The sequence below is a fragment of the Theropithecus gelada genome, chromosome 1 (genome assembly GCF_003255815.1).
Source record: "Theropithecus gelada isolate Dixy chromosome 1, Tgel_1.0, whole genome shotgun sequence".
In the NCBI taxonomy this organism is placed as follows: domain Eukaryota; kingdom Metazoa; phylum Chordata; class Mammalia; order Primates; family Cercopithecidae; genus Theropithecus; species Theropithecus gelada.
In genome coordinates this window covers 80404774-80417206 of record NC_037668.1, presented here as the reverse complement: position 1 = coordinate 80417206, position 12433 = coordinate 80404774, and the positions used below count along the sequence as shown (strand labels likewise).

General features: G+C 39.2%; 1 protein-coding gene across 3 annotated transcripts in view; it reads left to right on the top strand.

Moving 5' to 3' along the window:
* The window catches only part of TUT4 (terminal uridylyl transferase 4), a 128317-nt gene that overhangs the window by 19953 nt on the left and 95931 nt on the right, over nucleotides 1-12433 (top strand). For all 3 annotated transcript variants that reach the window (XM_025385897.1, XM_025385915.1, XM_025385906.1), the window contains exon 2: nucleotides 6876-7683. In XM_025385897.1, coding sequence (XP_025241682.1) covers nucleotides 6969-7683 — 715 coding nt within the window. In that variant the 5' untranslated portion in view covers nucleotides 6876-6968. The remainder of the gene's footprint in view (nucleotides 1-6875; nucleotides 7684-12433) is intronic.

The window sequence follows — 12433 nt, the reverse complement described above, 5'->3', positions numbered from 1 at the left end:
ATCAGAATTGCATTTAGTTGTTTATTCCTATACACAAAAGTTTGAGACTCACTGGTCTGGATTAGAACATGATGGTTGGTTGAATGATTGAAGCTGGGCAGTTGAGAATTTTATTCAATGAAAAAAGAAAGAGAGCATGAGGAAGTGAGAACTTTATCATAAGGCCACACCAAAGTGCAGAGAAGTTTGTGAAATGTAGACTAGTCATGTGCTCAGGAAAAAGGAGAAAGTGAATTTTTATGGGCATCTGGGAAATTGTGCTACAGTATAGTTGGCTTAACTGTGAAGACTATTGGCATATCTTACTAAAATCATCCTAGGAGGATGGTGGTAGGGTGGGGAGATACGTGGCACAATTATCTATGTTTTTAGGGGGAATATTTGAGATAGCCAAATCCATATCTTTCATGTAGGATTAGCAAATAATAGCTAAGGCCGGGTGTGGTAGCTCATGCCTGTAATCCCAGCACTTGAGCAGGCCAAGGCAGGAGGATCACTTTAGTGCAGGAGTTTGAGACAGCCTGGACAACATGGTGAGACCCTGTCTCCATAAAATTTTTTTAAAAATTGCCAGGTGTGGTCATGTGTGCCTGTGAGGCTCGCTTGAGCCCAAGAGGTCAAGGCTGCAGTGAACCATGATTGCACACCACTGCACTCCAGCCTGGGTAGGATGAGATACTGTATCAAAAAAAAGATGGTGGCTGAAGCCTGTAATCCCAGCACTTTGGGAGGCCGAGACGGGCGGATCACGAGATCAGGAGATCGAGACCATCCTGACTAACATGGTGAAACCCCGTCTCTACTAAAAATACAAAAAAGTAGCCAGGTGCAGTGGCGGGCGCTTGTAGTCCCAGCTACTCGAGAGGCTGAGGCAGGAGAATGGCGTAAACCCGGAAGGCGGAGCTTGCACCACTGCACTCCAGCCTGGGCGACAGAGCGAGGCTCCGTCTCAAAAAAAAAAAAAGCTAAAACAAAACAAGAAGTATTATCTTAAGTATGTTATTTAGAAATATGGAGATAAAATCATTGGAAGTAGGTAGTTGCTTCTGAGGAGAGACATTGGGAGTTGGCAAGAGAGTACTGTTTTTCAACCATGTAAATGTATTTGTTTTATTAAAAACAGAGGCCAGGTGTGGTAATCCCAGCACTTTGGGAGGCCGAGGTGGGCAGAACAGGAGGTCAGGACCGTCCTGGTCAACATGGTAAAACCCCGTATCTACTAAAAATATAAAAATTAGGTGGGCATGGTGGCACACACCTGTAATCCCAGCTACTCGGGAGGCTGAGGCAGGAGATTCGCTTGAACCCGGGAAGCGGAGTTTGCAGTGAGCCGAGATTGTGCCACTGCACTCCAGCCTGGCAACAGAGTGAGACTCTGTCTCAAAAAACAAAATAAATAAAAATAAAAAAAGATGAGAAAAGACAGTCTCTACTGTTAAAACAGGAAGTAAAAGCGTAAATAGGTTTAAGTGTTTAAGTGCTGTGAGAAAAGTAAAAAGTTCATTAAGAAGAGGCATACTTACCTGAGCCCACCCTGGGTAGGAGGGTGGAGGAGTAGGTTATGGAAAGCTTTCTGAAAGATATTTCCTAGTTACGTTGTAGACAACATAAAGTATGATGCAATTAAACATCTTTTGGATTTCATATATTTTAAAAATGTGAACAATAAAAAATAATGCAGATTACTTTAAAAAAATCCATCTAATGCATTTATTGGGTGCCTACTTTGTATTAGGCACTGGGGTAGGCCCAGAAGATGTAATGATAAGCAAAATCAGAAATGATTTCTTACCTCATGGACTTTAGAATCTCATGGGGAGACTGACATGAATCAGATTGTTCACTGTAAGACTGTACAGAAGTCCCTTCATTTCTGCTTTCAGGATCAGTTCTTACAGCAGTGGTTCATTAAGTGTGGTCCCCCAGTCCAGCCCCATCAGCTGGAAGGATCGGTTTAGCCCAGGAATTCGAAGCTGTAGTGAGTTAGAATGGCATCACTGCACCCCAGCCTGGGTGACACAGGGAGACCCTGGCTCTGGGAAAAAAAAAAAAAAAAGTGCATTTTCTTGATAATTAATAAGATATAGTTGGTTACTTAAGGTTAGAATTTCATTTAATACCCATTTACCATATTCTAAAAATGTAACCAAGAACTAGAAGTTAGTTCTGATATTATTTTTTTCCATGATTTGAGGTTATTTGAATTGTATTATTTTTATTTGTTTCAACCAAATAAAGTGTGCAGGGGAACCAGTGAGCCTTCATTTGTTTTCTTTTTTTGAGACAAGGTCTGGCTCCGTAACCCAGCCTGGAATGCAGTGGTGCTAGCTCACTGCAACCTCTGCCTCCCGGGCTCAAGCCATCCTCCTACCTCAGCCTCCCAAGTAGCTAAAACTACAGGTGCATACCACCACACCTGGCTAATTTATGTATTTTTTGTAGAGACAGGGTTTTACCATGTTGCCCAGGCTGGCCTCGAACTTGCAAGCTCAAGCAATCGGCCTGCCTCAGCCTCCCATACAGGTGGGATTACAGGTGTGAGTCACCGTGCCCAGCTGAGCCTTATCTTCAAAACACTCTCTCCTCAGAGAGAACTTCTTTTCTAGGAATTACAGCTTTTTGGGGAAAATTTCGTACTCTGATAGCTCCAAAGAAAAAGTTGAAAATAGCAATTTTGCGATAAAATTTTTGAGACAATAAGACATTGGCTACTCTTACAAGAAAAGATGTGGGGACGATTGTCGTTAATTATAACTTAATTGTACTTTTACAAATAAAGAGTGTAACTGGATTGTTTATAACTCAAAGGATAAATGCTTAAGGGGATGGATACCCCATTCTCTATGATGTGCTTGTTTTACATTGCATGCCTGTACTGAAACATTTCTTGTACCCCATAAATATATATATCTACTATGTACCCTTAAAAAATAAAGAGTAAAGATGAGGAAGATGCGAAAATAGTCTTTTTCATAACACATATTCCTATTAGCAATTTTTTTTTTTTTTTTGAGATGGAATCTTACTCTGTCACCCAGGCCGGAGTGCAATGGCATGGTCTCAGCTCACTGCAACCTCCTATTAGTAATTTAAATGTATTTTTAGTTATATGAAAAATTACTCAAAGTGGCTGACACAGTGGCTCATGCCTGTAGTCCTAGCAGTTTGGGAAGCCAAGGCAGGAGGATCGCTCGCTTGAGCTCAGTAGTTCGAAACCAGCCTGGGTGACACAGCGAAACCCTGCCTCTACAAAAAATACAAAAATTGGCTTGGCATGGTGGCACACACCTGTAGTCCCAGCTACGTGGGTAGCTGAGATAGGAGGATTACTTGAGCCTGGGGAGGTCAAGGCTGCAGTGAGTCGTAATTGTACCACTTTACCCCCTAACCTGAATGACAGAGCAAGACCATGTCTCAAAAAAGAAGGGGGAAAAAAAAAAGATTACTCAAAATGAAAACCTGTCAATTTTTGAACTCTCCAGGTACATTGATCTGTATTAGGTACATTAATTTTTTTCTTTTTTTAATCTTTGTAGCTTTTGTTTATATATACAAACTTGATTTATGGCGTATTTTTTGAGTGGATGAATAAATTGTCTAAAATGTTTTATAAGCAAAATTGTGGATCAGCATTGTTATTTCAAATCTTTATAGCTTTTGTCAGATGACATTTACAAAATTATTAAAGAATCGTTATAGCAGACTAGCTTTAAAAATTTAAAGATATTTTGGTTACTAGACAAGGTAAAACTAATCTTTTAGAAATATAACTCATTTTAATTTTTTAAATAGAGCTCATTTTTAGTTTTTAAAATGAGGACCCTGCAGCAGTTCTCACAAGAATTTAGAAATAGTCATATGTTTTGACAACTTTTTTGACAGTTACGTAAAACACTTTATCAAGAATAATAAAAGCAGAATGTATTAATTAAATTCATATGTATAAAAATTAGGAGCAAAAGCATTCTTTTACAGTTGTAAGTTTCTATAGCTTTTACCAGAAAATGTTAGTCAAAATATTAATGGTGAAAATGTAGTGTGGCTTAAAAATTTTTTTTATTAAAAAATTTTTAAAAATACTTTGCTAGACTCCAACTGACACCATATCTAGTATGGTTTTGATTTTAATTTTTATTATTATAATTTAGAAAGAAGAACTTAATACATTTTTGAAGTAAAAGACAATATTACTCTGGACAAGCAAGGCAGAGAATGTAGAGGACTGCACTATAAAGAAGAATTATTGGTCAAGTATGGTGGCTCATCCCTGTAATCCCAGTGCTTTGGGAGACTGAGGTGGGAGGGTCACTTGAGGCCAGGAGTTTTAGACAAGCCTGGGCAACATAGTGAGACTTTGTCTCTACAACAACAAAAAAAATCAGCCAGGTGTGGTGGTGTGCGCCTGTGTTCTTAGCTGCTTGGGAGGCTGAGGCAGGAGGATCATTTGAGCTCAGGAGCTCCAGGCTGCAGTGAGCGATTATTAAAGAGTGAACTCTATTTTCGGTAAGATTATTGTGTTTATATGATGTAAAGTTATATGATAGAGAGGTTTACCTAAATTTGTAATTTAGTAAATCAACCAGGTAAAATCAAAGATGGTATATTTTAATTCTATGCAGTTTGCTTTTGCTGGCAGAAGGACTCTAATTTTTATTCATATTATTAATCTTTGTTTAGAAACGGATCTGAATTTAAGGTGTATAGGGCAAAGTGAATAGTAAAAAACATCCTGATGTTTTAATAAAATCACTTTTTTTTTTTTTTTTGAGACAGGGTCTTACTCTGTTGCCCAGACTGGAATGCAGGGATGCAATCTTAGCTCACCGCAACCTCTGCCTTCTGATCTCAAGTGATCCTCCCACCTCAGCCTCCTAAGTAGCTGGGACTACAGGCGCACGCCACAGTGGCCGGCTAATTTGTTTTCTTTGTAAAGACGGAGTTTCGCCATGTTGTCCAGGCTGGTCTTGCACTCCTGTACTCAAATAATCCGCCCATCTTGGCCTCCCAAAATGCTAGGATTACAGGTGTGAGCCATGCACCCGGCCTTGACATTATTATTATTATTATTTTTTTTTCGAGATGGGGTCTTGCTCTGTCACCCAGGCTGGAGTGCTGTGGTGCAATCTCAGCTCAGTGCAACTTCTACTTCCTGGGTTTAAGCAGTTTTCCTGCCTCAGTCTCTTAAGTAGCTGGAATTTTACAGGCACCTGCCACCATACCCAGCCAATTTTTGTATTTTTGATAGACACGGGGTTTCACCATGTTGGTCAGGCTGGTCTTGAACTCCTCACCTTGTGATCTGCCCACCTTGGCCTCCCAAAGTGCTGGGATTACAGGTGTGAGCCACCATGCCTGGCTGACATTATTTTTTAGAACACTTTTAGGTTCACAGCAAAATTGAGCAGAAAGTACAAAGTTGCCATATATACCCTGCATCCACACACATGCATAGCCTCCCCCACTTTCAACATCTGGCACCAGAGTAACATATTTATTACAGTGGATGAACCTACATTGGCCCACATTGATACCTTATCATCCCCCAATGTCCATAGTTTACATTAGGGTTCATTGTTGGTAATATGCATTTTGTATCATTATACAAATGTATAATGACAGGTATTCACTATTATAGTGTCATAGAGATTATTACTATTATTATTATTTTTTAAACTCTTAAGTTCCTTTTTTTCGTTGTTGTTTTTGAGACAGAGTCTCACTCTGTAACCCAGGCTGGAGTGCAATGGTACAATCTTGGCTCACTGCAACCTCCGCCTCCTGGGTCCTGGTTCAAGAAATTCTCCTGCCTCAGCCTCTCGAGTAGCTGGGATTACAGGCATGTGCCACTATGCCCAGCTAATTTTTGTATTTTTAGTAAAGACGGGGTTTCTCCATGTTGGTCAGGCTGGTCTTGAACTCCTGACCTCGTGATCCACCCACCTTGGCCTCCCAAAGTGCTGGGATTACAGGCGTGAGCCATTGCACCCGGCCCCTGTTGGTTTTTAAAGTATACTTCAGCGAATTCATTTGAACCCGTTTTTACTTCAAGGTGGAGAAAGTCTACTGTTTTCCCATATTTAGAGAGTCCAGTTTGAGGTAAGTTTGATGAGGTAGGTTAGAGGTACAAATAGATGCTAGTTAGTGGAAAAGTCTTGTGGGCAAGATTTCACCATTTAGGATTCCATAAACTGATTCCTTTATAGCACATAAAGATTAGAATTCTTCATCTTTGAGATGGAGTTTCGTTCCTTCTTGTTGCCCAGGCTGGAGTGCAGTGGCGCGAACTTGGCTCACTGCAACCTCCACCTCCTGGGTTCAAGTGATTCTCCTGTCTCAGCCCCTGAGTAGCTGGGATTACAGGTGCATGCCACCATGCCTGGCTAATTTTTGTATTTTTAATAGAGACAGGATTTTATCATGTTGGTCAGGCTGGCCTCAAACTCCTGACCTCAGGTGATCCACCCGCTTTGACCTCCGGAAGTGCTGGGACTGCACTGCACCCAGCCAAGATTGGAATTCTTATGTTTTCTTTATTCTTGTTTCCTTTCATGTTAATTGTGATATATTCAATTGCAAGTTTTAGTTTTCTATTGAAATTCTTAAAGGAATATGAAACGAACTTTACTTGTAAAATTCTTTATTTTGGTGCCGTATTACCATAATTACATTAGAATTCCCTTGATGAGCATTTGGTTATTTATCTAGTGCGCTGTAACTCCTTCTCATACAGTTTTCTGAGTTTTGTCTTTTTTTTTAAACTATATTTTCAGTTTTTATAACAAGTTTAAAAAATTGTTTTTTAATGTCTAACCACAAAAAAATGATTTTTGCATTTTAAATAACAGATATTTCTTTTTTTTTTTTAACCCCAATAGTTTGCTTGCCTAAACTGGAGTTGAAGTAATTTAAACTACTGGAGATCTGCCATTTTATAATATCACAATTGGAAAGAAGCAGATTTTCAAATAATGGAAGATTCTAAGACCTTAAAAAGTGAAAATCATGAACCAAAGAAGAATGTTATTTGTGAAGAAAGCAAAGCAGTTCAAGTTATAAGTAATCAAACATTGAAAGCTAGAAATGATAAATCCATAAAAGAAATTGGGAACAGCTCTCCAAATAGGAATAGTAGTAAAAAAAATAAGCAAAATGATATTTGTATAGAAAAAACAGAAGTTAAATCATGTAAAGTAAATGCTACCAACCTTCCAGGTCCTAAAGATTTGGGGTTAGTCCTTCGAGATCAAAGTCATTGCAAAGCAAAAAAATTTCCTAATTCACCGGTGAAAGCTGAAAAGGCACCCATTTCACAGGCAAAATTAGAAAAGGCAACCAGTTTACAGGCAAAAGCAGAAAAATCACCAAAGTCACCTAATTCAGTGAAAGCAGAAAAAGCATCCAGTTCTCAGATGAAGTCAGAAAAGGTACCGAGTTCACCAGCAGAAGCAGAAAAGGGACCCAGTTTACTGTTGAAAGACATGAGACAGAAGACAGAATTACAACAGATTGGAAAAAAAATTCCAAGCTCCTTTACTTCTGTGGACAAAGTGAATATCGACAAAGAGGGAGAAAAATATGCTCTGCAAAACTCACCACGATCTCAGAAGCAACAAACATGTACAGATAATACTGGTGATTCTGATGATAGTGCTTCAGGAATTGAAGACGTATCGGACGATTTAAGTAAGTCATTTTTTGGAGGGATTTTTGTATATTAATGTTCCTCAGATTATCCCTGGTTTAACCATTTTAATTACAAAAAGTCATGTTTATACATAATTGTTTAGCACTTTGGTTCCCATATGAAAGCATCCAAATTAATACTACTTGAATTAATGGTTTCTTATTAGATTGATCCTTGGTGAAGCTAAAAAAAAGCCTTTTCATTTACTATGGTAGGTACAAAGACTGCGCAAATAAAAATTTAGTGTCTTCTTTAGTTGGTGCATACGTGCTCGTATACACACATACTCTGTTTAAATGGTCTTGTATTGCTCATTCATTCACCAAATATTTATGTATTGAGTTCATATATATATATATTGCATTTGTTTGCAGTGGAAAACCAAAACAAACAGACAAAAAAAAACCAAAACAACCCTAAGCTTCAAGGAAGCTTCCAGTCTGATAGGAGGGTGATACAGATAAACAATGATTTTCAGTGCCAAAAACTTAAAGTTGAGAGAGCACATGATTAAATCGTGAGATTTAGACTTTGGGCAGACAAAATAGGTGGCATAAATTGTGAGATTGAGTGTTACTGAGACTTAGTATGGCTGGAGCAGAAAGTTGAGGTTGAGAATGGCGAAAGATGCAACTGAAAGGGAACACAGGAATATTAATTCCTTCTAAGCCATGCCAGAAAGTTTGAACTTTATCCTGAGTATTTTCAGAAGCCATTGAAGAGTTTTTTTTGGTTTTTGTTTTTTTTGAGACTGAGTCTCACTTCGTTGCCCAGGCTGGAGTACAGTGGCGCGATCTCGGCTCATTGCAACCTCCGCCTCCCGGCTTTAAGTGATTCTCCTGTCTCAGCCTCTTGAGTAGCTGGGACTATAGGCATCTGCCACCACACCCAGCTAACTTTTCTATTTTTAGTAGAGGTGGGATGTCACCATGTTGGCCAGGCTGTTCTCGAACTCCTGACCTTTTGATCCACCTGCCTCAGCCTCCCGAAATGCTGGGATTACAGGCATGGAAGAGTTTTAAGTAAAGTAATGCTGTGATCAGATTTTTAAAAAAATCCTTTTGAGTATAATGCAGGAAATTCTTCCATAGGAACAGGATTGGAAGCAGAGATTGGTTAGGACACTTAGAGTTCACTTGAGAAGTGTTGTAAAATTCATTTTGTTGTGGGATCCTGATTTTAGTTTTAATTGTTTAGAAATATTGTCTATATCTTTTGAGTAACTTTAATTCTGATTTTGTTTAAATGATTTCTTTTATAATCTTTTTTTCATAGTGTTTTCATGGCTGGAAGAATACAGCATTATCTTGATGTAGAAATAAAAAGAACCTATTTCTGAATTATTATTTGCCACACTTTGAGAAACAATGGTAAAGAATTCAGAAATAGCTTGTTTTGATTTCTCGTGGTACACAGATGGTGCTATATCGACAGACTTAAAAGAATTTTAACAGAGTTGACTTTTATGTGTCTCAGTCTCATAATTGTGTATTAAGGCTGAGGACAAGGCCAAATTTAAAAACTAAGTCAGTTTAGAGACAGAATCAAGTAAGTGATAATACTGGTAATGTTTAGATATGGGAAAAATGTAAACATCATGGTACTTGAATGATTCAGGAAATAGTGGTGGTGGTTTTGTTTTGTTTTGTTTTTGAGACGGGGTTTTGCCCTGTCACCCAGGCTGGAGTGCAGTGGTGTGATCTTGGCTTCACTGCAACTTCTGCCTCCCACGTTCAAGCAATTCTCCTGCATCAGCTGGGACTACAGGTGTGCACCGCCACGCCTGGCTAATTTTGTATTTTTAGTACAGACTGGGTTTCACTATGTTGGCCAAGCTGGTCTTGAACTCTTGGCCTCAAGTGATACCCCCACCTTGACCTCCCAAAGTGCCGGGATTACAGGTATGAGCCACTACATCCGGCCAGGAAATAGTGGTATTTAAGGTCACTTAATTGGCCAGGCACGGTGGCTCATGCCTGTAATCCCAACACTATGGGATACCGAGGCGCGTGGATCACCTGAGGTCAGGAGGTTGAGACCAGCCTGGCCAACATGGTGAAATCCTGTCTCTACTAAAAATATAAAAATCAGCCAGGTGTGGTGACACATGCCTATAATCTCAGCTACTCGGGAGGCTGAGGCAGGAGAATTACCTGAACCCAGGAGGTGGAGGTTGCAGTGAGCCAAGATCATGCCACTGCACTCCAGCCTGGGTGACAGAGCGAGATTCTGTCTCAAAAAAAAAAAAAAAAAAAAAAAGTCATTTAGTTAAGGGTCTTGTTATTTGAATTAGTGAAAAACCTGATTTAAAGATTATTTATTTATTTTTTGAGACAGAGTTTCACTCTGTTGTCCAGGCTAGAGTGCAGTGGTGTGATCTCGGCTCCCTGCAACCTCTGCCTCCGAGTTCAAGCGATTCTCCTACCTCAGCCTCCCAAGTAGCTGGGACTGCAGGTGCAGGCGCCTGCCACCACACCCAGCTAATTTTTGTATTTTTAGTAAAGATGGGGTTTCACTATATTAGCCATACTGGTCTCGAACTCCTGACCTCAAGCCATCTGCCTGCCTCGGCCTCCCAAAGTGCTGGGATGATAGGCGTGAGCTACCATACATGGCTAGATCATTATCTATTTGGACTTGATAGGTTATATGGAAATTTGGTTGATCTCAGTCTTCTCCGTTAGGCCTAACTTTAGCTCCCACCTAGCACTTACATCATTTTTCTTTTTGTCATTTATTCATTTATTCAATAAAATTTTGTTTTTTTGGTGTCCACTACATGCCAGGAACTGAACTAGTGATTAGGAATATAGAAGTGATGGAACCAATAATTCCACCCTTACGGAGTTAATATTCTAGTGGGATGAAGCAGATAACAAACAAAATAAGTAAGAAAAATATGTAGTAAGTTGGCCAGGCACGGTAGCTCACGCCTGTAATCCCAGCACTTTGGGAGGCTGAGGCAGATGGATCACCTGAGGTCAGGAGTTCAAGACCAGCCTGGCTAACATGGTGAAACCCTGTTTCTACTAAAAATACAAAAACTTAGCCAGGCATGGTGGCGCATGCCTGTAATGCCAGCTACTCAAGAGGGTGAGGCAGGAGAATCGCTTGAACCTGGGAGGCGGAGGTTGGGGTGAGCCGAGATCGCGTCGTTGCACCCCAGCTTGGGCAACAAGAGCAAAACTCCATCTCAAAAAAAAAAGAAAAAAATATATAGAGAGAGTAAGTTAAGTAAGGTGGTTTTAAATCCTTTGAAAAAAATAAAATAGGAACGATATAGGGAATGATGCTACTATTGGTAGTGGTGGAGTTAAAGTGTCAATGAGAAAGTCATATTAGAGCAAATACTTGAAGGAAAGAGGTGAATGAGCCAGGTGAATATTTGACAAGAGAGTATTCCTGATCTGGGTTTCTCAAACTTTAATATGTATATAAATTGTTTGGGATTCATATTGAAATGCAGAGTCTTGGGCCTCATTTCCAGAGTGTTAGGATGCAGAAAGCCTAGGGTAAGGCCTGATAAATTGGGTTTCTAATAAGCTCCCAAGTGATGCTGATGCTGCTGGTCAAGATTATGCTTTTGAGCAGCATGCACCAACTCATCTTACTTTCACTTATATCACCCTTCATTGTGTTTTCAGTATAGCAAGCAGGGTGATCCTGTTAAAATGAGTCAGATCACATTACTAGTATTTAGAATGTTTCAGTGGCTGCCCATCCATCAGAGTAAAAGCTGGTGTTCTCAAAGTGGCTAGTAGAGCCTTATACAATCTGTGACACTCCCCTATTTCTCTGCCTTGCCCTCATTTGTTTACTTCTCACCCTTTCTCTCTGCTCCATTCGCATGATTTTCTTGAATTTCCTCAATTGAGAAGGTAGATATCCATCTGAGGAACTTTGCATTTGCTTTTTCCTCTCCATTAAACACTCATTTCCCAAATGTCCATATGGCTAACTCTCTTAAACATGTTTTGCCACTTTTTTTTTTTTTTTTGAGATAGGGTCTCATTCTTATGCCCAGGCTGGAGAGCAGTGGCGCGATCTCAACTTACTTCAACCTTCGCCTCCCGGGTTCAAGCAATTCTCCTGCCTCAGCCTCCCAAGTAGCTGGGATTTGTATATCATAAAATTCATCCTTTTAAAGTATATAATTCTGTCTTGCTGTTGGGTCAATTTTTTTTTATTTAAAAAATCTAAGTATTCAGTAATTTTTATATTCACAAAGTTGCGCTGCTATCAGTATCTAATTCTGAACATTTTCATCACTCCACAAAGAAACTCTGTACCCATTACCAGTCACTATTCATTACCCCCTCCTCCTCACCACTGACAACCATGAATCTACTTTCTTTCTCTTTAGATGTGCCTATTTTATGTAAATGAAATAATATAATATGTGGCCTGTTGTGCCTTATTTGGCTTAGCATATTTTTTTCAAAGTTATTTCATGTTATGGTATGTATTAGTATGTCATTCCCTTTTATTGCCAAATATTATTCCATTATATGGATATATTACATTTTGTTCATTCATCAGTTGATAGATATTTGGATTGTTTCCCTCTTTTGATTATTCTGAATAATGCTGTTCTGAACATTTGTGTAAAAGTTTTTGTGTGGATGTACGTTTTCATTTTTTCTGTATATATATTTAGAAGTGGAATTGCTAGTTGTATGCTAACTCTATATTTAAATTTTTTGGTGATAAATACATATAAGATTTACCATCTTAACCATTTTAAAGTAT